The sequence below is a fragment of the Colletotrichum fructicola genome (genome assembly GCF_000319635.2).
Source record: "Colletotrichum fructicola Nara gc5 chromosome Unknown KSG_Nara_v1_contig01, whole genome shotgun sequence".
Classification (NCBI taxonomy): Eukaryota; Fungi; Ascomycota; class Sordariomycetes; order Glomerellales; family Glomerellaceae; genus Colletotrichum; species Colletotrichum fructicola.
In genome coordinates this window covers 5,988,565-6,014,223 of record NW_027094051.1, presented here as the reverse complement: position 1 = coordinate 6,014,223, position 25,659 = coordinate 5,988,565, and the positions used below count along the sequence as shown (strand labels likewise).

The following is a 25,659-nucleotide window of genomic DNA, read 5'->3' as shown; positions in this document are numbered from 1 at the left end:
CTTTTGAAATCCGTGCCGTCTGGTCTGAGAGACCTCTCGAGCCAACAATGCGGTCTGACAGCGACACGGAGACCGACAGCGCCGTTCTGCCCCCCCCAACAACCGCGAACGAGAAGCAGCACAAGCCTTCAACGTCGGATTCGGTGTCCAACTCGGCCACCACCGTGGCTGAGAAGGAATGGGTCAAGCACGAGGACGCAGCTGAGCAGGAGGAGCGGATGAACAACGAGGTCTTGCAACTCGCCCGCCGATTCACTACCCAGTCCCATGGCGCCCCAGGTGCTTTGTTCCCCGTTCCCGCCGAGGGCCCTTTGAATCCCGCCAGCCCCAACTTCAACGCGAGAAAATGGGCAAAGGCGTTCTACGACATCCGCACCGACACCTCTGAGGGCAACCCGCCCAAGACGACCGGCATTGCGTTCAAGGACCTCAACGTCTTCGGCTTCGGTACTTCCACGGACTATCAGAAGAGCGTCGGCAATGTCTTCCTCGAAGCTGCGACGATGGTCAAGAAGCTCGCTGGAGCCAAGGAGCAACGCATCGATATTCTCCACGATCTCGAGGGCGTCGTTCACAGTGGTGAGATGTTGGCTGTCCTTGGTCCCCCTGGATCGGGCTGTTCAACTCTCCTGCGAACCATTGCAGGAGACACCCACGGGTTCCACATCAGCGACGGCGCAACCATCAACTACCAGGGAATTCATCCCAAGGAGATGCGCACGGCGTTCAGAGGCGAGGCGATTTACACGGCCGAAGTCGACCACCACTTCCCGCACTTGACCGTTGGCGACACGCTGTACTTCGCCGCTCGTGCCCGGTGCCCGAAGAACATCCCGGAAGGCGTCACGAGGCGGGAGTATGCTGAGCATCTTCGTGATGTGACGATGGCCATGTTTGGCATTTCGCATACGAAGAATACTCGTGTTGGTGATGACTTCGTTCGTGGTGTATCCGGCGGTGAGCGCAAGCGTGTCACCATTGCCGAGGCAGCGCTTTCGTACTCGCCTCTGCAGTGCTGGGATAACAGTACTCGCGGTCTCGACAGTGCCAACGCCCTTGAGTTTTGCCGCACTTTGAGACTCCAAGCCGATGTCATGGGCTGCACCTCCTGCGTTGCTATCTACCAAGCTTCCCAGGACGCTTACGATGTAAGTCTAACTTCTCTTACCATCCAATCATCATAAACTAACAAGTTCCAGGTTTTTGACAAGGTTGTCGTTTTATACGAAGGCCGCCAGATCTTCTTCGGCAAGACCACCGAAGCAAAGGCTTACTTCGAAGGCCTCGGCTTTGTCTGCCCCGAACAGCAAACCACCGCCGACTTCCTCACGTCCATGACCAGCCATCAAGAGCGTGTCATCCGCCCCGGCTGGGAGGGCAAGACACCCCGCAGCCCCGACGAGTTCGCCCAGGCCTGGAAGGCCAGCCAGCACCGCACCCGCCTCCTCGCAGAAGTCGACGACTACCTGCAGCGCCACCCCTTTGGCGGCGAGCACTTCCAAAAGTTCCTCGAGGCTCGCCGCATGGATCAGTCCAAGTCTCAGCGCGCCAAGTCTCCCTTTACGCTCTCGTACACGGAGCAGATGAACCTGACGCTGTGGAGAAGCTGGGTAATGTTGAAGGGCGACCCGAGCATCACGCTCACCATGCTCATCACGAACATCTTCGAGGCCCTGATCATCAGCAGTCTGTTCTACAACCTACCTACCGACACATCCAGCTTCTTCCGCCGCGCCATCCTGTTGTTCTTCACGGTTATCATCAACGCCTTCGGGAGTATTCTCGAGATCATGACACTGTACGCCAAACGGAAAATCGTCGAAAAACACTCCCGCTACGCCCTGTACCATCCCTCGGCAGAAGCCCTGTCTGCAATGATCGTGGATCTCCCCTACAAGATTTTCAACGCCATCCTGATGAATACAATCCTGTACTTCATGGGCAACCTACGCAGAGAACCCGGCGCATTCTTCTTCTTCCTCCTCATCTCTTTCACCATGACGCTCTCGATGTCGATGATGTTCCGTCTCATTGGCTCCGTCACTAAGTCCGTCGCCCAGGCCCTTGCCCCAGCGTCCATCATTCTACTCCTCATCGCCCTATACACCGGATTCGCCATCCCACCGCAGTACATGCAGGACTGGCTCGGCTGGGTCCGCTGGATCAATCCCGTCTTCTACGGTCTCGAGAGCGTCATGCTTAACGAGTTTGTCGGGCGCAACTTCCCCTGTTCGACATTCGTGCCCATGGGTCCCGGGTACGCCTCCGTCGCGGCCAACGAGAAGGTCTGCTCTTCAGCTGGATCCGTCCCTGGTCAGGACTTCGTTAGCGGTACCACCTACCTTTTGACGTCCTACGGCTTCAAGAACTCGCACCGCTGGAGGAACTTCGGTGTCTTGATCGCTTACACGATTCTCTTCATGGGTCTCCACCTAATCGCCACGGAGTACGTCGCTTCTGAGCGCTCCAAGGGTGAGGTTCTGGTCTTTAGCCGTGCGGCAATGAGCAAGCGCCGCAAGTCTGGCGCTGTCGATGTTGAGAGCGGTACGACTACCCGAGCCCAGCAGACTGACAAGGAGGACTCTGAGGGTGTTGCTGGAATGGAGAAGCAGACTTCTGTCTTCCACTGGAAGGATGTGTGCTACGATATCAAGATCAAGGGTGAACCTCGCCGGATTCTCGACCATGTCGATGGCTGGGTGAAGTAAGTCATGCTCCTCACAACCCGCTGTTGCAGCTCAACTGACATTTTTGGTACAGACCAGGAACTCTGACGGCTTTGATGGTAAGTCTCCCCGTTCATACACAGATTTTGCTCCTGCTAATAAGCTTTGCAGGGTGTCTCCGGCGCCGGCAAAACAACTCTCCTCGACGTCCTCGCAACCCGCGTCACAATGGGCGTCATCACCGGCGAAATGCTCGTAAACGGCCAGCCCCGCGACTCCTCCTTCCAACGCAAAACCGGCTACGTAACCCAGCAAGACCTCCACCTACACACCTCCACCGTCCGCGAGGCCCTCAACTTCTCCGCCCTTCTGCGCCAGCCCGCCACCTACTCCCGTGCCGAAAAGCTCGCCTACGTCGACACCGTGATCGCCCTCCTCGGCATGGAAGAGTACTCCGACGCCGTCATCGGCGAGCCCGGCGAGGGTCTCAACGTCGAGCAGAGGAAGCGCCTCACCATCGGCGTCGAGCTCGCGGCCCGCCCCCAGCTCCTGCTATTCCTCGACGAGCCGACCTCGGGCCTCGACAGCCAGACCTCGTGGTCCATCTGCAACCTCATGGAGAAGCTGACCAAGAGCGGTCAGGCGATCCTCTGTACGATCCACCAGCCTTCCGCGATGCTGTTCCAACGGTTTGATAGACTGTTGCTGCTTGCGCGTGGTGGACGCACCGTGTACTTTGGTGAGATTGGAAAGAATTCGCAGACTTTGGTTGATTATTTCGTCCGGAACGGCGGGCCTGAGTGCCCTCCTGGCGCGAATCCCGCGGAGTATATGCTGGAAGTCATCGGTGCAGCGCCCGGCGCTCACACCGATATCGACTGGCCCGCTGTCTGGCGCCAGACTCCCGAGTATCAGGCCGTTCAGGATGAGTTGACTCGTTTGAGCTCAGGGGCTCAGGCCCAGGTCCAGGCACCGCAGACGGAAGACGCATCTAGCTACAAAGAATTTGCTGCCGGTTTTGGAACCCAGTTCTTCGAGGTCACCAAGCGAGTCTTCCAACAGTACTGGCGTAGCCCGTCGTACATCTATTCCAAGGGTATCTTGTCCTTTGGTGCTGTAAGTTAGCCCTTCTCAACCTGCGCGAGACTACATTCTGACCGATTTACAGGCTCTCTTCATCGGTCTCTCCTTTTTGAACGCAGAAAACACCCAGCGCGGCTTGCAAAACCAGATGTTCGGCGTCTTTATCTTCCTCACTGTCTTCAGCCAGGTTGTCGAGCAGATCATGCCCGTTTTCGTCTCCCAGCGCACCATGTATGAAGCCCGCGAGCGCCCGTCCAAGGCGTACTCGTGGAAGGCTTTCTTGATTGCCAACATCCTCGTCGAGATGGCTTGGAACTCGGTAAGATCATCAAGATCTGACGTTGTGTGACCAGAGACTAACTGAAATGACAGCTTGCCTCCGTCTTCTGCTTTGTCTGCTGGTACTTCCCCATCGGCCTGTACCGCAACGCCTACCACACCGACGCCACCGACTCCCGCGGTATCACCATGTTCCTCCTTGTTTGGATCTTCTTCGTCTTCACGGGCTCCTTCGCGCACATGATGATCGCGGGTCTTCCCAACGCCGAAGTCGCCAGCGGCATCGTCAACCTGTTCGCCATCATGATGTTTGCTTTCTGCGGGTACGTCTTCACTCCCTTCATCCATCCAATGAAAACCACCCCAACTAACACCAACCCAGCATCCTCGCCGGCCCCAACGATCTCCCGGGCTTCTGGATCTTCATGTACCGCGTCAACCCCTTCACCTACGTCGTCGAGGGCTTCCTGGGAACCTCCCTCGCCAACGCACCCGTCCACTGCGCCGCCAACGAGTTCGTCAAGTTCAGCGCGCCGAGCGCGCAGACCTGCGGCGAATACATGGCCGACTACATCGCGTCGGCGGGCGGGTACCTCGAGAACCCGGACGCGGGCAACGCTACGGAGTGCAGCTACTGCGCGATGGACAACACGAACGCGTTCCTCAAGGGCATCAACGTCGACTTTGCGAACCGGTGGAGGAACTTTGGGCTGATGTGGGCTTACTGCATCTTCAACATCGCCGCGGCGGCGCTGCTTTACTGGCTGCTTCGGATGCCGAAGAAGAGTACCAAGGTCAAGAAGGAGTAGTAGAAGAAGAGAAGATTGGTGTGCAGTTCGGAGGTATGGGGGTTTGGGGGCGGTATTGGGTTGAGATGTGAGGAGATTGGGTGGCAGCTTTGCATGCTAGACTGCATCATCATAGACGTATCAACGCAAGGACTTTATAGAGTAATTTTGTAATTCATCATTGTAAACTTTCTTTCTCACCCACTATTATTTCATGTTTTCCGGCGTCTTCACACTTGATTCGAACCCCTCAACCATGAGTCTCAAGCGTATGTGACTCTTGCAAGTGGGATAGCTCCCTGTCCGGGATGCTTCACAGAGGCGCTTGACAACAGCTATCTAGAACCTGACGGGGCGGAGCGGAGGTGTCTTAACTGCGAAGACGACAAAATAAGGTGCTGAATCAACAGAGTATGCAACATATTCCTCACCTCCAATCACGGCCTACATGGGGCTGTAGAGCTGCCGCGACTCTTCATGCGATTGGTCCTTGAAACGGCAGGATTCATCGAGATGCGTTTGAAGTGCAGCCACCAGGAATGCGATTCCGTACGGCAAGTCGGGCGCAGCCACAAAATGCGGTCTTTTTTTGGTTGAAAGAACCCAGGTCGAGTGCAGCGGTGCAATGCCTCAATCAATGTCCGGCGTTGGACCGTCCAAATGGGCACACTGAATGAACTAGGCAGACGCGTTGAACCGTGGGACTTGCATTTGGGCTTTTGGTAGACGGCACCCACTCAATTTGGACCTTTGGTAGACGTTTATGAGTACGGCGTCGTCATTCAGAACCTTGGCCATGCTAAATCCGATAGAACCGCCCCGTAAGGAATGGGGTCTATGTCCTGCACCGCCAGCTGCAGCCTGTGAGTGAGTGAGTGAGACGGACCGGATCTTATTATGAGCTCCGTTAACCCCACTGAGGCCCGCCCGAAACCGACAGAAGTCGCTGCGGCGGCGGCCGACCCCGGCCCGCGCACTAGGAGATAATTGGCCGGACTTAATTTCTGGGTACACGGTAGGCATACTCGCAGAGACTGCCGATGAACAGCTGTGATGGCTGGAATGGCTAACATTGAAAGGAAGAATATATATACGCAGCTGAAAACCTGAGAATGGTTTTGAATTTGAAGAACATCATCAATCCAGCATTCACTCAGCACACTATACAGCACTACAAACACTACAGACACTATAACCTCCACTACACACACTTACATCTCAATCTCAATCATCGCCAACATGAGCTCCACCACAGCACCCAAGACCCTCGTTGGAAAGGCCATTGGACCTACTGGCTACGGACTAATGGGTGAGCACATATGCTTTGAGGCAGATCATCTTTTTGCTAACAAAGCTGCACAGGATTGACCCGCCCTTGGGATCAGATTGACTTCTCCGAATCGGTCAAGTTGATGAAGACTGCCCTCGAACAGGGCGCCAACTTTTGGAATGGGGTAAGCCTACCATCCCCCTCTCTCCCATTCACAATATCATCTTTCGGATATACTAACCCAACAACAGGGCATCCACTACGGTACTCCCGATAGAAACTCCCTGCACCTGCTCAAGCACTACTTCGAGCAATACCCAGAGGACGCCGACAAGGTCGTCCTGAGCATCAAGGGCGCCTACGACGCCAAGACCCACATCCCGGACGGCACCCCGGAGGGCATCCGTGCCTCCGTCGAGGAGGCCGTCCGCGTCCTCGGCGGCGTCAAGAAGATAGACATCTTCGAGTGCGCGCGCGTCGACCCCAACGTCCCCATTGAGACCTCCGTCCAGGCTCTCGCGGAGCTCATCAAGGAGGGCAAGATCGGCGGCATCGGCCTCAGCGAAGTCAGCGCCGCGACCATCCGCCGTGCGCACGCCGTCCACCCCATCGACTCGGTCGAGATCGAGCTCAGCATCTTCACGCCCGATGCCGTGACCAACGGTGTCGCGGAGGCATGCCAGGAGCGTAAGTTCTCACAATGCCCAGCCCGTCATCATGCTTTATCAATTACTAACTCACCCATTCACAGTCGGCATCGCCCTCGTCGCCTATAGCCCCGTCAGCCGCGGCCTGCTCACCGGCGAGTTCCGCAAGCCCGAGGACCTCCCCGCCAACGACATGCGCCACATGCTGCCGCGCTTCAAGGCGGACGTCTTCACGCAGAACTTCAAGCTCGTCGAGGCCGTCGAGAAGATTGCGCAGCGCAAGGGCGCGAACGTCGCGCAGGTGGCCATCGCATGGGTGCGCCGGCAGGGCGCCGTCCCGATCCCGGGCTCGACCAAGGCGGAGCGCGTGGTGCAGAACTGCGAGGACGTGCAGCTGAGCGACGACGATTTGAAGGAGATCTGGGCGCTGATTGAGAGCTTGCCGGTCGCGGGGCAGCGGTATGGTGGCAAGTTCGAGCAGTACCTTAACCAGTAAGGGTTGGCGGTCTCTTTGTGTTTTCTGTTGGAATCATGTAACTATAAACGCCTCTCAAGCAGCAGGAAGGTTGCTGTAATGTAATAATGATGCTCCCTACGACGGGCTGATGTTCCTTTTGTTGTGGATGAATGGCTACTTTATCTCTCTCATGTCCTGTTTCAGTGTCCCCATCAGTGTCAAGGGTACGATGAGGGCCGACATGTTCACTTCAGTCGTCGTTCATCTCATCCCCAGCGGGTACGGTACACGAAAAGGCCATGCTGCGAGCCCTTATCCAGCTCGAAATTGATCCATCAGTAAGTCAACAACAATTTCACAATATTTCTGTAGCAAAAAAATGCGCGTCTTCAGTGGCAGGAGTTGGAATGAACCGCGAAGCTCTTGTTAGGCCAGACATGCTATCGGCGCAAAGCCTAAAAGATTAAGTAAGTTTTACCGGTCAACTTATGAGTGCGAAAACCACTTTATTCTGTGGCTGTATGCAATGTGAAGAGGGTCCTCTTGAGGCTTGTACTTGAATCAGATGAACGGGCAGCAAGTTCAATATTGATATTATTTACCACCGTAATTATATCCAAACTCATCTAACCTTAACAGCTGCGGCACATCAGAGCAGCCCGAGCGCCGCCTTCCAGAAAACTCCCCAAAGCGCAACTCGTCAATCCTGTCACATTCAAGGGGCCGCAGATCGGTCGCCCAGTCTCCACGCTCACGAGCCCCTGGGCAATTTCACCTCTTGGCATCCACTTCCAACAATGTGCGCAGTTACTGCAGCATCCGTACTTCGTACCTGAGTCGAGCTGCCTCATCAAGCCTAAACACCTTCCTCATCCCCGCCAAGCCCTCATGCAAGGTTCCCGCAGCCTCTGCCTTCACAACGGCCACTTTCTGGTCACTTCAGCGCCATGTTCGGTCCGGGATGCAACCCAGATCCCATTGCGGGGGCCGCCCTGATCCCTACTCGTGGAAAATGGCCAACCGCTGGGCGCTGGATTTATCCCCCGGCTCGTCCAGGAACCGTCTAGCGCCATCGCCTCATTCTTAGCGGCCGCCCACCTCCCCCATCTATTTGCCTTTCAATCTGGGAATGAGGTGCACCACACTTCGAAAAGCATGCAGAAATAGGAGCAGTTTGTTTGCGGTGGGAAAAGACAGGTAATGAACAGGTGGGTTCGGCGCAAACATGGTGCGAAAATGTCCGGTAATAGACCGTAGGTGGTCGCCTACATATTGGCGTTCCCCCGCGCGCCCATCGACCGCGGCGTCGCAGTCTCGGAACCTCTGCCGTTCATCGCATTCCATTCGTTTCATCCCGTCTGTCTTTTCCTATCATCATTGAGTATCGAACAAGCACCATGAAGGGCTTCTTCAAGGTCCTGGTGGCCACCGCGCTGGCGACCGCCTCCGCGGCCCAAAATGCATCGGCCCCGGCCCCGACCACGCTAGTCACCTCCCGCATCCCCGAAGCCTCCGCCGCTCCCGGCTCCGGCCTACCCGCCGTCGCCCCCATCCGCCTTCGGCTCAACCCGGCCAACGTCCGCAACCTCGTCGACTCGGACTACATCACCTGGACCATCCCCGGCGCGTCCACCGCCAACATCACCGTCGCCAACATAACCGACGCCGACGTCTCCCTCACCCTCGCCGCCGGCGGTACCGCCGAGCTGTCCGGCAACTACTACAAGTACCAGTACACGCGCTTCCTCTCCTCGCTCGGCGAGCGCGTTGTCAACGAGGGCATCAGCACCTCCACCAAGGACGGCACGCCGCTCACCCTCTCCATCAAGGGCCTGCCCGCCGGCAAGCACAGCCTGCTGACTTGGCACAACGCCTGGGACGCCCTGAACGCGACCGCAACGCTCGACATCGCTGTCGACGGCAAGAGCGTCGAGTCGGGCTTCAAGCAGTCCGCGCGCGTCGACAATATCTGGGAGGCTGCGGCCTCGTATGTCACGTTCGATGTCGCGACGGCGGGCCAGGAGGTGAAGGTGGTCTATACGCCCAGCGGCGGTGATGGGCGCGCCTTCCTGAACGGATTTGAGATTGACGCGCCTGCGATGGCGAACCAGATCAGCTTTCCGACGCCGAAGCACCGCGATGAGCGCATCGAGATTGGTACTGAGACGAGCGTGAAGGCTTCGTGGCGCGCGCCTGCGTCGGCGGAGGGTGTCAAGTACAACGTCTTCCTTGGCACATCGGCGACTAACCTGACGAGCGTTGCTGAGGGTGTCACTGAGACGAGCGCTTCTCTCCCTGGTATGTTTTTCTCAGCTCTTATAGAAAGCGGACTTCGGCTAAGTTATTGAAAGGCTTGAACACCTTCGACACTTTTTACTGGCGCGTCGATGTCGTCGCAGGGGACGCAACTTACACCGGCCGCGTCTTCATGTTCCGCGTGGCTCAGCTGGCTTTCCCTGGTGCTGAGGGTTATGGGTAAGTCATTTCTTGTTTGTACAACAAGACATGAGTTATTAACACGAAAATCAGTCGCTTCGCACGTGGCGGCCGCGGTGGCAAGGTTGTCAAGGTCACCAGCCTGGCAGACTCAACTGACGAAGGAACCCTCCGCTACGCCCTGACCGTCGCCAAGGGACCTCGCATCGTCGTCTTCGACGTCTCTGGCGTCATCACCACCACGTCTCGCATCTCCGTCAACGACCAGTACGTCACCGTCGCCGGCCAGACGGCCCCCGGCAAGGGCATTGTGGTCCAAGGCTTCCCAGTCGGCCTCACTGGCGCATCCGACATCGTCTTCCGCCACGTCCGCGTTCGCCCAGGCAAGGTCTCTGGCGAGACTATCGACGGCATGGGAATGCAGGGCTCTAACCACTGCATCTTTGACCGATGCTCCATGGTATGTCTTCAGCCTACCCAATCATTCTATCAGACTAGCCTGCTAACGAGTATGATTAGGGTTGGACCATCGACGAGGCCTTCAGCTCTCGCTCGGCCTGGAACATCACCTTCCAGCGCAACATGATCTCCGAGCCTCTGAACGTTGCCGGCCACAAGAACTACCCCAATGGCACTGCCCACGGCTACAGCGCTACCATCGGCGGTGACGTCGGCTCCTTCCACCACAACCTGCTCGCCCACGCCGAGGGCCGCAGCTGGAGCATGGGTGGCGGTGTTGACGACAACGCCGCTTTCGCCGGTGAGCTCGACATCCGCAACAATGTCGTCTACAACTACGGCTCCCGCGTCACGGACGGTGGAGCCAAGAAGGTGAACTTTGTCGGAAACTACTACAAGCCCGGCCCATCCTCCACATTGAACTATACCCTCAAGGCCACGGTAAGCTCAATCCCCTCAGTTTTTTCTCATCACAATGCTAACCCCGAATAGTACGAGGATAACATGCCTGGCATGCAGCAGTACCACTGCGCAGGCAACTCCCTGTACGGTGTCTTCGACCAAGATTCAGTCCAGTACCCCTCCGGCGACGGCACCTCCATTACCGACAAGATCGCGTGCTGGGCCAAGGTCTCCTTCGACCCGGCACCCACCTATCAAAAGTTCTTCGCGGAGCCCTTCTTCGAGCCGCACGTCGACACGCAGTCATCCACCGAGGCCTACAAGCGCGTGCTCTCCGACTCGGGCGTCAGCCAGCCCGTCCGCGACACCCACGATGCCCGCATCATCAACGAGACGCTCACCGGCACGACCACCTACGTCGGCTCCGTCTCCGGCAAGAAGGGCCTCATCGACGACCCCAAGGACGCCGGCGGCCTCGAGGACTTCCCCGAGGTCAAGCGCGCGGCGAGCTGGGACGCCGACGGCGACGGCATCGCGGACTGGTGGGACGGCTCGAGCGGCGGGGATGGGTACACGCCGATTGAAGGGTACCTCAACTTCATGGCGGAGCCGCATGCGTATGTTTCTCCCTCTAAGGCTGTCGAGATCGATCTTGCGGCGTTGGTGTTGGGCTTCAAGGAGCCTACATTTGAGGTCACGGGTGCTGGTAAGGGTGAGGTGAGCGTCACAGGAACTAAGGCGACGTACACGGCTGGTGCTGAGAAGGGCATCGACTACCTCGATATCAGTGTCAAGGACAGCGAGGGCAGCACGTGGACGAGGAGCTTTGGTGTCGCCATTTTCGAGGGCGCTGAAGAGGCGCAGTGATTGCATATTCTCGATGGTTTCTCGATTCCTTTCTTCCGTACATACATTATGCAGCTAGGTCTACTCTGTAGGCAAAGCTAGGACTATCATAAACGTACATATTCAGGGCTATTCCCATACCTATGATATCTGACTTTCGGACAACGTAGTCCCCCAGATTGTCGTGATGTAGTGAGTTTTGTGTGATGTCTTATACATCATTCTCGGGATGTGGCCTCTGGTCACTGACAGTATTTTAATGAACTCGAACGCGTAGGCCCTATGGACCATATGCTGGATTTCCCGTTCCTTTACTAAAGCCTACAATATGGCTCTAGAGAATTATAGAAGGTGACAACCTATCACTCTTCGTAACTCCCTAGACTTCTTAGCTCCTCAGAAAACTGATTGATTCTAACTGCTTTGAATCACCAAGACCAAGGCTCAGATTCTTGAACTCGTCCAAATCCTTCCTGATACTCTCAAGATCCGAATTCAGCAGACCCCATGAGTCTGGCCCGAGAGGAACACGAATGGGCACACGATTTCCGCTGCTGACCAAAGCATAGACGGCTACTGCGAGGTCCCGTGGTTCGGTCCAAGTACTGCGACCCTGTTCGCTCTGCATATAGCCTAACAGGGCATTGGTTGGGGAGTTCGGGTCCGAGTAAGCGGGATGGCGACTTTCCATCATTTTAGGAGGATGTTGCGTAGTTGGTTTTGACACCACCAGGCTCAATGATCGAGAGATGGACTACCAGGAAGAGAAAGATTAGTTGACCAGGGCAACTTGAACGGCCGAGACACTGAGAAAGGGGGCTCTGAACTCACTGTTCCATGCGGTCGGCAGCTCTTTGGCCACAGATTCCGTCCACCCTTCCATTGCGAACTTTCTGGCATGGTAGAAAGCCTGACCTGGGAAGCCAGCCCAGCCCCCAATGGAGCTACTGTTCAGAATGACTCCACCCTGCTGACCACTCTTGGGGTTTTCATCCCTCATGATGCCGAGTGCCTTCTTCGTCACGTCCACCATACCCCAAAAATTAGTATCCATCACAGCCCTAGACTCCTCGTTCCCGGCGCCTTCAGCATCGCCCGCAAGTGTGTAGCCTGCATTATTGACTACAATGTCAATGCGACCCCATTTCGTGATGGTAGCAGCCAGCGCAGATTCAACAGATGACTTTGAACACACGTCAAGCTTCAGCTTGAGGACGTTCTCGCCATCAAGGATATGAGACAGATCCGCTGGGTTGCGAGCCGTGGCAGCAACGCGGTTGGACGTTTTCGCGATAAGTTGGGCTAGAGACTGCCCGATGCCGGACGAGCACCCTGATACTACACGTAAGAAAAAAAAGAGTCAGTATCTAATCCTGAAGACTTTATGGATTAGGTACTAACCGAACCAGACCGCATCAGGCGTGATCTTGTATGGCTTCGTGTTCGGAGCCTCCATGTTGACTGTTGAAAAATGAGTGTTCAAGAGAGGCTAACGAAGTTGCTTGGATCTAAACATAAGCATCGTGGTTCGACTAACGGCTGACGAGGCCATCTGTATTTGTTTCAATTTCCTGTGAGCAAATGCAAACTGCACTTTGAATGGAGTTTGCAGTACTTAAGAAATGCTGCCAAATGTCTCCGTTAAGTCCGGTGAGGTGCATAAAGGACATAGACGACATTCGTCAGACTATTGGCACTTTTGAGGTTGAGACAATCAACCCCTGACCAGAGGCCGCCGCACTGGAACTGAATGATGATAGTCTTTTTGGCGTAACTTACTAGCTGCATTGCGGCGCAACTCAAAAGTCTCATCACAGAGTGGTCTCGGCCGAAGCTGACGTATCTGCGGCATACATTGGTGATGTACTCGTTGGGAAATAAGCTGCTAGCCGCTATGGAACCGTAAGCCGGGCTCAAAAGCTACGTATGCTGTGCCACCGCACTGTGTCTGGAATCCAACGACTACCGTTGCTATTATTGGTCGCCCTTCTTGAAAGACAAAAATCAGGCGCGACAGCTGCTTTGCTAACATCCGATCACAGAGATTCGCTCGTTCTATCTCAAGAGATCTATGGAAAGTTGACATAAGCGACCTTTCTTTTCACAAGGATTTCGTCATAGCCGAAGGGACATGAATGTGGATTCACTTTTCTGAACCTGGCACCAACTCGCAGGAAAGTGTAGGGTTTCCGTACTTTTCCCTAACTGATAAGTGACATGGGTTAAATTGTGCGTGTAGTGTTTTTTGAATGTGCCCCCGAACTTGTTGCATTCCTTTTGTATGGGAGCTGCATCGTGAGCAGGACCTCAGTTCTCAGGCTGTCGGTATGTCATCATCGCTGGCTCTTTCCAAAGAGAGCATGACGAATGTGGCAATGTCCCCTAGCGTTGCGATGCAGCAATTTCTTGCCTTCCAGGAACTTCGCGTCGTCGTCGCTCGTGATTACGTTGTCCTTCGCTCCGTCACGGTCGTCAATATCTTCAAAAAAACCAGATTCTAAGTCGAGGTCATAGAACTCGGAACACGGATCCCTTGGAGACGTCGGTGCGGCAATGGCCCTTGTGAAGAATGTGTTGCTGGGCGGCATGAGACGAGCCTCGCACAGAACCGCAGCATATGTACTGGACCTCTCTGAAGACGACAGAGTGCAGAAACTCCATGAGCGTTTCGAAACCCACCGCGAGATAGTCTTTGTTGGGATTGATGAAGCTATGGTGGCGCTGCATGTGGATGATGTTTTGGTGGAGGTGGTGCTATAGGTGGTTGCAAAAGAGACAGCGAGCCGTGAAGCTGCAGGCTTGTCAATTCAGAAGGCTTAAAGCAGCGCGTGGGGCGGCCATTTCCATCGAGAAAGGACCCTTGGACCCCAGGACCCCTAAGAACATACCCATGCCCATAAGTGGGCCTCGAGGTGAATTATCAGGCCATTTTCTAAAAACGTGTGCCAGAGAATTCTTCCTTCTTGCAACCCCTCAAGATCAAGCTTTGAAGTAAAAATTCATTTTTGTGCTTGGGCCAAAATACAGTCAACATGCCTCCCAAGAAGATTGAAGTTGTCAAGGACAATGTCGTTGCTTTCGGCAGGGTTAGCAAGAACCTGAAGATGGGTTGCGTCGGTCTGCCCAATGTCGGAAAGTCGAGTCTCTTCAACCTCTTGACCGAGCAGAGCGCCGCTGCGGAGAACTACCCGTTTTGTACGATTGAGCCCAACGAAGCGAGATGTGCTGTTCCTGACGCTCGATACGTAAGTCGAGCTTGCCTAGAGAGATGCTCCGAATAAATGGCTAAGAAAGGTGATGTGTGTAGGACTTTCTCTGTGACCTCTGGAAGCCGCCCTCCATGTACCCCGCGTACCTCCAAGTCACGGATATTGCTGGCCTGATCAAGGGTGCTTCTCAAGGTGCCGGACTTGGAAATGCCTTCCTGTCTCACATCCAGGCTGTGGACGGCATGTACCACATTGTCAGGTACAATATCCATGGCTCAATTGCTGCATCTCCACACTGACCTGGGCATTACGACAGAGCGTTCGACAACGATGAAGTCTTGCATGTCGATGACTCGGTTGATCCCGTCCGTGACTTGGGTTAGTTTAGCCGTATTTCTCAGGTTGACAAAACTAATGGTTCATCTTATAGACACCATCCAGAGCGAGCTTTGCAAGAAGGATCTTGGTTAGTACTTTCCACTCCGAATCCGCCTGACGCGAGCTTACACTCCCCTTCTTAGACATTCTGGCGAAGACCATCGTCGCCGAGGAGCAGATTGTCAGAAAGGCAGGCGGCAAGTACAAGATGCTGCCTCTCTTCACAGAGACGACGACAAAGATCAAGGAGGTGAGTTTCCAATTTCACAAGTCTGGCCGTTTCAATCATGCTCATAATTGTGGAGTAGATGCTGGAGAAGGACCAACCAGTCAGAGACGGAAGCTGGACGCCGGCCGAGATTGCCCTTATCAACGAGAAGATTCAGCTCATCACCACCAAGCCCGCAATCTACCTCGTCAACCTGACAATGAAGGACTACCTCAGACAGAAGAGCAAGTACCTGCCGGCCATCGCCAAGTGGGTCACTGAGCACGGAGGTGTTCCACGCGACATCATCCCCTTCTCCATCGAGTTTGAGGAGAAGCTCCACAGCATGAAGGACGATCCGGCTGCGCAGACCGAGTTCCTCAAGGAGAGCAAGGTCAAGTCGAAGCTGGACAAGATCGTCACCGAGGGATTCACGAAGCTTGGCTTGCAATACTACTTCACTGGTTTGTTTTCACTCCGCCAATACCCTGGGTGAATTTGCGTGCTGACTTTGGCGTAGCTGGTGAGAAGGAGATCAGATGCTGGACTATCCCAAGGGGCTGCCTTGCTCCCCAAGCTGCTGGTGCCATCCACAGCGATTTCGAGAGGGGATTCATCAAGGCTGAGGTCGTCGCCTACCAAGATTTCCACGATCTCTGTGAAGGCGGCAAGTCCATGGGCCCGATCAAGGCTGCTGGAAAGTACCGCCAAGAAGGAAAGTCTTATGTGAGTACTCCGACTTGACCCCGATGCTGCAGCGCTGACCCATGTTCTCACAGGTTGTCCAAGACGGAGATATCATCCACTTCCAATTCAGTAAGTTCGATGTCGACCCAATACTCTGCTTCTATTATAGCGGATTGCTGACTTTCTACCTCAGACGTCTCCAACAAGAAATAGATGTTTTTCGGTTTGAGATATTCACGATAGAGTCTGGGGATACCAATGCAAAGGATAGAGGTGGAAAATATTTTGCCTTCAAAACGGGCAAGAATCGACATGAATCAACGTCAAAAGACTACCTGCCAGTGACCGCTGCACGTGCTTGAAGCCATCGCCAACCGCGGATCAGGTAAACCGGGGATCGGCCGGGCGGTGCGACCGGCATGTACGATCCTTGGCGATCCCGGCTGATATGTGGTCCCAAGCATGGACTACGGGCGCAGGTGGGCCAAAGGTTGCCAGTTTTCTTTTCAATGCAGCCCGTGTTGTGTAGATAAGTTGAGTGGAGAAATGGCGCATTAACTGGGTCATTTCGCGAGATATCGTATCAACTTTCAACCGTGCTGAGATGGATCGGCCGACCGAGCGGAAAGACAGGTTTTTGGAGTCAAAACAAACATTGATAACGCCTCTCAAAATCTCTTCCTCCACCTCGCGAGCGTAACGCGGAAGAGCATAAAGAAGGGAATCGGCCTCTTTTATCTCGAGAAAGCCCTCGCATCTCATCTTTTCAACTTCTCGTCGTAGCAACAAGGACATATCAATCTCCATCATTTCTCGGTCAGCCCGCCACACCGCTATCCCAGACGCGAAACATCGCCACCATGTCTCCCGCATCCTCAATCCACGATCCGGGCGACCCAACGCAGCCACTTCTCGCCAACCAGCGCCGCCGCACCAGCACATTCAACTTCTTGCCTAGATTCAATGGCGAGCGTCGCGTATCGCCTCTGGCGGTGAGACGCGCCTCCCTGCAGGAAGTCCATCCGCATCACGCAGATGTCGAGCCCGTTCTCCCAGCCGCGCCCGTCGCCGCTCACGAGGAAACCCGCCTTCACAAGCCTCAATGGGCTTTGAGCGACAGGCCGCCCAATACATGGGCCCAGATCCGCCATTACTGGCGTGAAGAATTTGCGTGAGTACCGCCTTAATCAGGGCATCTCAGGTGAAATTGACGCTCACATTGTCCATAGCGAATTCTGGGGCACCTTCATGATCCTGCTCTTCGGCGCGGGAGTCGAGTGCGAGACGCGTCTCAACTACAAAGGCTCCGACATCCGCTCCAACGCTGGCGACTTCCTGCAGTGCCGTCTCGCCTGGGCAGCCGGCGTGTCCATGGCCGTGTGGATGTCCGGCGGCGTCTCGGGCGGCCACTGCAACCCGACCGTGACCGTCGCCCTCGCCCTCTTCCGTGGCTTCCCCTGGCGCAAAGTGCCCGGCTTCCTCATCGCCCAGGTCCTCGGCGCCACCCTGGCCAGTCTCGCCGTCTACCTCAACTACTCCACCAGCATCGCCGCCTACGAGGGCAGCACGAATCGCACCCTCGTCGGCGAGCACGCCACCGCGGGACTCTTCTTCACGTTCCCCGCCGCGGGTCTGCCGTACTTGGGCGCGTTCTACACCGAATTTCTCGCCTCGGCGGTGCTAATCGCCATTGTGTTTGCGCTGGCTGATCAGAACAATCTGTCCCCGCCCAAGGGTACCCAGCCATTCGCCATGTTTCTGGCGCTGTTGGCGATCGGCTCCGCTTTGGGCATCAACACTGGGTATGCCATGAACGGCGCCCGTGATACAGGCCCGCGTATTGCGCTGGCCATCGTCGGCTATGGGTCTGCTGTTTTTACGCATGACTATTACTACTGGTTGTGGGCTCCCTGGGTTGCCGCTATCATTGGTGGTGTTGTCGGTGCTTGTGTGTATGATGGTTTCGTGTATACTGGAAGGGACTCGCCTTTCAACATTCCCCGTAAGGAGGACGACTAAGTCAGATGTCGCGTTGGTCTTTAAAGTTGGAAAAATGACAAGAAACTGTTCTGCAGGTCCCCGATAATGTTCAACAACTAGCTCCCTAGTCGCGAAACGCATGTACTCTTTCACGATCAGGGTAGGTAAAACGGGAAACATGTGAAAATGGTCGGACAAGTCACTGAAATGGATAAAATGGTTATTTCAAGGCGTTGGGCGATTTCCCGGGGATTTGCGCGTTCTGCTCATAGCATTGCGTTGGAATGCTAGTGATAAGCCTGTTCGTTATTACATACAAGACATTAACGAGGTCACCCTTATTGCGTGTTCGGTATCAGCCATTTCGCTGCGGGCTTACTACTTGTGTACGTTTTGTGCAGGCGAAAATGATTACTGTGAATCATGGCGGCAACTCTTGCTTTAAGGCTGGTATTGCGGGCCAGGACGCTCCAATCAGCGCGGTGGATTCACTTTTGTACATCCTCCTAATTTGTTGATGAACGACCATCATCAGTGTTGGGGGTCAAGGAAAATGTTGCTTGAAACCGAGAAGGTAATGTCATCAGAAGTTGGTCAACCCACAAATCCGCTCCTTGCCGCGAATTCTCAACTATCGCATTCACTCATCTACGACATACTACGGTAGTATTGTCTTTTCCATGCACCTTCAGACAACTGAAAAGTCAAGAAAGACCTACTAATGAATCCCAAATTCGAATAACAATGATACAGTAACATTTTGCTGCTGCCGCTTCGTAAGCCAATCTGTCAGCCTGTAAACTTGAAAGCATCCTCAACAATTCTCGAGTCCGATCACGATTTATAACTTGTTCTATAATGTATCAGATCTCCTCGCGATCATAAAAAGGTACCAAAGGGCACTCTTGTGTTTACAATCACCCACGGTCAAGAGGAAAGAGAGATACGAAACTGCCCTGTAGGCATTCAGTGTGGTCAGCAAGCCAGCTTCTGGTCTTCCACATATCGACTTCTGGCAACCGCAGCATACAATGAGTTACATTTTCTTGATGACTTCCGATGGCCATACGGTGAACGGATATATTCTGGCATCGAACAGGAAGCCATCATAGCAATCCAATACTGGCCTGGGTCAGGCATATGCTACATCACTATAGCTATGACTGCTCAAGAATCTTCCCCAGTCTTTCTTTTTCTATTCAACAAGCGTTTCTCCCGAAATTCTTCTCCTTTCCATTTGAGGCTCTATAAATCGGCCTTTAATCAGCATTAATCTGTCTGCTGAATCCCATTCCATGCGGTCAAACGCTTGTCGTGCTTCGCTAAACCCACCGACTATATATCCCCAGTCTGCAGAAAAGGCACAAAAGTCAGGGACGGAGAATTTTTGGCTGCGCATGAACAAGTATTGCAAAATCCAGGGCAGACAATGACCCTCGTCCGCCTGGTTTAGTGTCCTGTAGATTTTCTCCCTCAATGGTAAACCCGAACCATCTCCAGAGAATCGAGGGAGAATTTCCTCAAGTGCGCTCTTGGAGAGCAAAACAGACAATTCTTGTAGTGCACTGTGTCTTGACAATATGGCAGTTTGTGTGGAGTCCCGATTCACGATGAGATCAATGAACTGCCACAGCCTCATTTGAGCCGGACATCGACGCCATTTGGCTGATATGGATCCAGCCGTCTCCGTTTCAATCTTGTTATCCAGATGAGCTGCGACACCCAAAACCTCTCGGATAGCAAGAATGCCTTCTTGCTCGTCGCAAACGAAGGGGACTCTAGTTGAGAGGCATATCTCAGCGAAGAAATTCAGCCAGGATCCGAGATGACTTAGTCCAGTTTCGATATCACCGCCTAAAGGTACGAAATGCAGTTGGAAACTTTCCGTATGGAGGCGGCGCAAAGACAAGTGAGCCAGCCGCGGCCATATGAGTGGACTTCACTTGCTCTCACTATTTGCTGAACCTGCGGGTCCCATGTCAAGAAATTATCAGGCAAGAGAAGGCATTCAAGAGCCCTCACCAAGCCTGCAAATTCAAGGGGAATTATCGGCATGAAAGCATCTCTCGAGAAGAGCTCTGCGACGGACAGATGCATGAAATAGTCTGAGTCGTGAGTTATGAGTGCCTCGGTAGAAGTCTCGTGCGTGAATACGGGTCCTGTTGATGGGGTATTGAAATTCATGCCAATCTTGAGCAGGAAGTCAATACCAACCAAGTCCCCTTCAAGGACGGCGAAGTGGAGAACTTCATGATCCGCACAGAATTCAAGCGCGTCCCTCGAACAATTACTTTCAGCCAGCAGAGCGTCGGCGACTTGCCAACTTTTAAGCATTATCGCTCTACGAAATGCCGTCTCGCCCTCCTCGTGGGCGCCATGCGCAATAAGCCAATGCACAAGACTTATTCTACTCCTTGACACAGTCTGCAGAGCAAGGGCTAGTTCATCTCCCTTGAAGGGAAAGGCTGGTGTATCGCTGGCGCCCGGGGTGCGACCTTCGCCACTGAAGTAGCTAGACCACGTAGCCTGTGCGAGCTCAAGGCTCCCCATCGAGCATGCCTGGCTGAATACTCGTTGATGAAGTCCGGGGAAACCCGAGTTTGCCGTCAGTATGTTTGAAATAGCCCGTGTTGCCAATACTGTGTTGATTTCTGGACTCATTGCTAGTAGTTGAAAGGCGACAGATATTTGTCGCAAATTTGCGTGACCTAGCTGGATTCCAGCGTTGGCCAGGATGAAAATAGTTCTTAACAAAGAAGCTTGGTGCATGTCAGAGTTCAGTACATGCCAAAGCGCCGAAGCTTTAGGGCCTGCTGACGTAGCAGCGCCCGTCTTCACCAGTAAAGAAATTGCTCGTACGTCTTGATATGTTAAAGCCGTTGCCAAAAGGTCGCTTGGGAGGCCATGTTTGTATCCACGTCTGGATAGGTGGGTAGAGATGATCGTGACTGCCTTATAATTGCCGCGGGAAAGTGCCACCTCAAATGCCCTAAGATTTTCTGTGTGGTCTACACACTGCAGCATCCATTCAACAGCGCCATGGACCCTCAGAATTATAGCCAATGGCAGCAATCGTACTACCATTCGTTGTTCTAATCGTGGCGTCTTGGGGAATGAATGTTGAGATTGAAGAAATTGGAGTAAACTGCGAAAGAATTGGAAACGCGCCCAAGGCAACTTCGTGGAAAAGGGGAAATTATCGCCCAGGCTCATCAAGCGATCGAAAACGGGAACGTGTGAATAATTGACCGCCCAGGCAAATGCCGACGCAAGTGGATGCTCGCAGGATATCTTAAAAGTGTCCAAGGAACCAAGGACATGCGGTGTGCGCTGTAAATCATGAACGTCAACCTCGTCAAAAAGCTGTTCCCAGAATTCCCGGACTGCTAAGTTGTCGAAGTTTCTCGTGTGTAAAATCCAGAAATTCTTCGCATAGGGTAAAAACGGATGATTGGTTGTCTCCCAGTCTCTTGAGGAAGGATCTCTTTGGGCCTGTGCCAGAAACTGTCCGATGTCTCGCCTACAGTCTTTCTTGGGCCTAGCGAGCCCAGAAACGAAACGTCCAAGGGGATAAGATGATTCAAATGTACGCCGCACAATACGATGTGCAACTCCTCCCACATCTACCTTTGGGATTACTTGAGTAGATACGCGGGTATCGAAGATGCCGTAACTAAGATAAGTCACAGCAGTTTCTCCGATTTCGCAGTGGGCCTCCTCGTCGGAAAAGCAAGATTCCCAGCGGCCAAAGCCCTTGAGAGCGCCCTGGCAGAAACTTCTTGCGCTATGATGAACGAATCGAACTGCTTGCTCTTCTTCTTCGACCATTATCAGACTTCCGCAGAATCCTAAGAGCTTCAAAATGTCGTTCACGCATTTGCTAGGGTCCCAAGTAGCATCGCCTATAGTCACACTCGCCATTTCTTGGATTTGGCCGATCGTTAACGGCACATATGCTGCTGCTAGAAACTTGAATATGCGGATGTGGTATTGGCCACCATCTCTAGCAGTCGAAATGCTTAAGATGCGAGCATACGTTTCGGACAAGTCCCGAGGAAGCGATTTGATGGCGATGCGTATGGAATGATCAGATATCTCAGCGCATATCTCGTCAAGTTGCAGAGAAACCCAAAGAAACCTGTCGAAACTGATCATTAGCGAAGATGAAGTCAAGCGTAGAACTTCAATGAACTCACATGCCGTTCGCACCTTCCAGAAGTGCTGTGCGAATCTCGGACACAAGCTTTGGGTCTCCAAGTTTCAATCGGCCATCGGCTAGGCGAACTTTTAGTTCGCTATCGATATATCGCTCAATATCCGGGTTGTTCGTTGGGAGGGAAATGTGCCATTTCGGTTTTATATGATGTTCGATAACGTTCTCGGCTGAAAATCGAGCTGAGAAGCCAAGTCTCCAATTCGATTGTCTCTGTAGACAAGACATTTGTGTGAGGACAGAGCGTTCCTCCTCAATGCTGCATTCATCCAAACCGTCGATCAACAGGAACTTGGGACGATCGTCATATTAAGGCTCCATTAGGGCCGTGAGCTCGTCCATATCAAAACTTTCTGCGTCTTTCTTGAATGTTTCGTTGTCTTCTGGGAAATGTGACAAGTATTGACGTGCCAGGCTTCCTAAAATTGTGCGGGATGTTAGGCTCGTCGGAGTATCATGGCGGCAAAAGAAAAACACAATAACAGCATCTCCTGATAGATATAAGTCGTCGATGATATTAGCCAGGATGACTGACTTTCCAGCGCCGACCTTTCCGCTGAAGAGAATAGCGGACGGCATTTCAACCTTCTGTTTCCATTGTTGATACTCAAACCATGTTGGCAGCAGCGAGGTAGAACCTCGCTTTCTGACCTGTTTCCAAGTGGTTTGGAAGTCGTACGTGGAGCATATGTCAAGCAGTCGTACCTTGCGCTCAATACGCTCAATGGCTTGCTGTCGCTGTGTCGAAGATGCTGACCACCTTGTAACTAATGTGCGAACCTTCTTATTTTCTTGCGATTCGTTTTGAATCCTTTGGTTAAGAAGCAGCGTTGCCTCGTCTTTGATGGAATTGCCCCAGACCTCCAGGTCCGCCTGGAATTCCTTCAGGTCTGCATCGTTCAACGAAGATTTGAACTGGCCAAATATCGACTTCATTGCGTATTGCTGCATCCTCTGACATATGTGGACGATAACGATGAAGTATTCAGACAAGTAGCGTTGTAAGTCTTTTGACTGGGGATAAATGATTGCAAGGGTTTGATATCGAGGGGCTTGCCGACCAGCAGTCATAAAGAGTAACGACAGCTTCTCCAGGTAGGAAGCGTACCCAATCGCCATCTGTATTATGAATAAGGAGTTAGCCACGCGAGCGTCTATTGAGTTGTAGATGACTGACATGTAGCATCATTCGAACCGCTGACCACACTCCACAGGCAACCAGATTCTGCGAGCCGCCTACCACCGTGTCGCCCAGCGCGGCGAACTGTTGAACGGCTTGGAGTACGTTCGTAAGACGAGGACCGAAACACCGAGATGGGCCATGCTCCTTTCGTACTCGCGAGTCAATCTCAGCGGTCAGCTTCATGACGTCGCTCGGAGTTGGTGGTGTGGCTTTCGTAGCGATTCGCGCATTCCGGAATGCCGCTTTTTGTTCTCCATCTAGGCTCGCTTCGAACTCAGAGACAGCTTGCGCCAAGCGAACCTGTGCCTTCAGCGGGGCCGCGTGTCGCAGGGCGAGTGCCATCTTGACGCCGCGAACTGTTTCTGGGTCAGTTTGCCGTGTTGTGCTGCTCAGTCTGACTTGGAGAGAACCAGGCTGCGTCCGAGATTCTAATAGTGGAACGATGAGGCTGTCTTACATGTATGCAGATAGGGATGGAAATAGCGGCTACATTCAGCGACTGAGAGGGGTAGCCGTATTTGATTGGTCTACCCCAGATGTGCACTTTCGTCAGTGGCATGCATTGATTGGTTGCTCTCATTGCTAAGTTGGAAGGTGGATGGCTGAATCCCCCCTACTAGATAATTTCGATTCACATTTCGTACACAGTCTGTACTTGTCTTTGTCCCGCAGGTCAAGATACCCGTCTCTATTACCGTTTAACTTCTACACAGCTTCCAGATTCAAGAAGCATCCGAGTAACTACTACATACCCTCCAATAGCAATTGGTCCATAAGCCACCGCGCCCATAATGGTTTCCCACAGATTCACAAACCCGTTAGGACCTCCGTAGTCCGCAGTAGGTTGCTGATATACATTGGGTGACTGGTTGCCAAACCATCTCAAGGCTTGGCCAAGAACGAATCCAACTCCTAGGCCCAGAACCAACCACATCATAACCCATACTCGTTGAAACGGCCCACTCTGGCCGGGTTGAAAGCCGGAGAGACCACCGACGATAGCTAGAGGAACTAGAAAGACTATCAACGGCGCAAGCAACTGTTCTTTCCACCTGTGGTAGAAAGAGAGTAAGCCAGACTTAGGGTCCTCGCGAATCTCCTTGGCAACGCGCATGGCTTCGTCTTTCCACCAACGTCGGGCCTTGCGAGTATCTTCAACCCAATCTTTCCAGTGGCGGAACGGATTGAGTAGGTCGATGAAAGGCCCAAGAACTATGCGACTCGGTGACTTGCGATTCCAAGTTGCAAAGACGGTGTAAAGAAGGGGTCGTGTGCGTCCCGTCTGTTCGGCGCTCTCCTGCTCGCGGCAGTACTCGAAGTCTTTGCACAACTGCTCATCCCAATGATCTTCCAGACGGCCCACGGTGCCATCGACTCGCCACGGGGTTTGCTCCTGCGTCTGCGAATCCCGGATCCCTCCGTCACGAGCATGTTCTAGATCGCGCAGTGCTCGGGAGCTGACAACGTAGATCTTGTCATACTGTGGGCATATTGCGTTGCCCACAAGATTGATCAGAGACATCCATGCGTAGGGAATCACAGTCAAGCCGAATGCGGCATACCCGTAACGCTCAATTTGGTCGCCACGAGTGCGATACAGTGTTGAGACAGCAAAGATCAACTGTATGATGGATGCGAGTACTCTGACCAGGTTATAACTGCAAGACAGCGCGACTGTCGACCTGGTGGGTTGAGGCTGTGTCCAGGGGAAGATGGTGTTTGCTAAACGTCGATAGTGGTACCATGGCCGGTAGTCCACGGGCAAGTCGTCTTCTCCGCTAAAAGTCGCATTCTGCGGGACTTGCATTAGGTGGTAACCGTCGGGTAGCTCGCACAATCCGTGGATGTTGGAGCTCAGGAGACTTGTCGTCACTTTCGCTGAGTTAGCTGTGAAGTCAAAGCATGCATAAAACAGCTTACAAGATGCCGACGCTTTTGAATTATCGTGTACTGATGAATCTTCCAAAAGTTGTTTCTCTATGTTTTGTTCTTGCTGGGAACTCCGGGTTGCCACCGTAGCTGGGATTGCAGCCATTTGAATGCCCTCTGCTCCATCTGATACAGACGCCTGAGATGGGTGGTAATTGTTGTCCTTGACCACTGCATATAAGGCGCCGGCACGGGCTGCTGTTTGCAGGTCGGTAGGAGCAAACCTAGCCAAACTGAGTATGGCCTTCATACCGTTCCAGATACCGGTTCCAGGAAGCAGAACAGCACCTATCATTGTCACCACAGTGATCAAGGTGCTCTGCCCGGGGCGCGTAGTGATGGTAGCGGCGTGGGCGATGTAATTACCAAGGTAAAAAACAACTACATCCGTCCGTTTCGTCTCTCGGCAGAGCAGTTTACAGCTGTCCTGGTAAAAGAAGCCCGACACATTCGGGCATTCGGCGGTACTGTTGCTGGGGTTCTGGGCTTGCACCACTCTGATGGCTAACACGACGACTGCAATGAGACGCCACATCTTG

General features: G+C 53.5%; 7 protein-coding genes across 7 annotated transcripts; 5 read left to right on the top strand and 2 right to left on the bottom strand.

Moving 5' to 3' along the window:
- Positions 1-47: 47 nt before the first annotated feature.
- ZRA1-6 (ZEB2-regulated ABC transporter 1) lies at positions 48-4,837 on the top strand (the record flags this gene model as incomplete). The annotated part of the gene is made up of 7 exons (XM_032025187.1): positions 48-1,148; positions 1,200-2,704; positions 2,761-2,785; positions 2,838-3,782; positions 3,835-4,068; positions 4,122-4,351; positions 4,411-4,837. The coding sequence occupies 7 exons, from the start codon at positions 48-50 to the stop codon at positions 4,835-4,837; spliced, it is 4,467 nt and encodes a 1,488-aa protein (XP_031878188.1).
- A 1,218-nt stretch (positions 4,838-6,055) lies between these two features.
- Positions 6,056-7,229, top strand: plr1-1 (Pyridoxal reductase; the record flags this gene model as incomplete). Its single annotated transcript, XM_032025185.1, has 4 exons — positions 6,056-6,125; positions 6,179-6,270; positions 6,338-6,773; positions 6,838-7,229. The coding sequence occupies 4 exons, from the start codon at positions 6,056-6,058 to the stop codon at positions 7,227-7,229; spliced, it is 990 nt and encodes a 329-aa protein (XP_031878244.1).
- Positions 7,230-8,587: 1,358 nt separating this feature from the next.
- On the top strand, positions 8,588-11,354 carry plyC-1 (putative pectate lyase C; the record flags this gene model as incomplete). The annotated part of the gene is made up of 5 exons (XM_032025184.1): positions 8,588-9,488; positions 9,542-9,665; positions 9,720-10,086; positions 10,146-10,526; positions 10,578-11,354. The coding sequence occupies 5 exons, from the start codon at positions 8,588-8,590 to the stop codon at positions 11,352-11,354; spliced, it is 2,550 nt and encodes an 849-aa protein (XP_031878245.1).
- Positions 11,355-12,105: 751 nt separating this feature from the next.
- On the bottom strand, positions 12,106-12,789 carry CGGC5_v001694 (putative oxidoreductase; the record flags this gene model as incomplete). The annotated part of the gene is made up of 2 exons (XM_066150872.1): positions 12,106-12,665; positions 12,735-12,789. 2 exons carry the CDS (start codon positions 12,787-12,789, stop codon positions 12,106-12,108), a joined length of 615 nt encoding a protein of 204 aa, XP_066009702.1.
- A 1,576-nt stretch (positions 12,790-14,365) lies between these two features.
- On the top strand, positions 14,366-16,028 carry YchF1 (Obg-like ATPase 1; the record flags this gene model as incomplete). The annotated part of the gene is made up of 9 exons (XM_032025182.1): positions 14,366-14,578; positions 14,641-14,801; positions 14,859-14,920; positions 14,973-15,008; positions 15,064-15,170; positions 15,229-15,592; positions 15,649-15,854; positions 15,908-15,944; positions 16,009-16,028. 9 exons carry the CDS (start codon positions 14,366-14,368, stop codon positions 16,026-16,028), a joined length of 1,206 nt encoding a protein of 401 aa, XP_031878220.1.
- A 647-nt stretch (positions 16,029-16,675) lies between these two features.
- Positions 16,676-17,834, top strand: CGGC5_v001692 (uncharacterized protein; the record flags this gene model as incomplete). Its single annotated transcript, XM_032025181.1, has 2 exons — positions 16,676-16,986; positions 17,045-17,834. The coding sequence occupies 2 exons, from the start codon at positions 16,676-16,678 to the stop codon at positions 17,832-17,834; spliced, it is 1,101 nt and encodes a 366-aa protein (XP_031878221.1).
- Positions 17,835-21,315: 3,481 nt separating this feature from the next.
- Positions 21,316-25,655, bottom strand: CGGC5_v001691 (Vegetative incompatibility protein HET-E-1; the record flags this gene model as incomplete). Its single annotated transcript, XM_066150871.1, has 8 exons — positions 21,316-21,333; positions 21,435-21,933; positions 21,992-22,090; positions 22,544-23,127; positions 23,186-23,547; positions 23,836-23,879; positions 23,944-25,063; positions 25,112-25,655. 8 exons carry the CDS (start codon positions 25,653-25,655, stop codon positions 21,316-21,318), a joined length of 3,270 nt encoding a protein of 1,089 aa, XP_066009703.1.
- Positions 25,656-25,659: the final 4 nt, after the last annotated feature.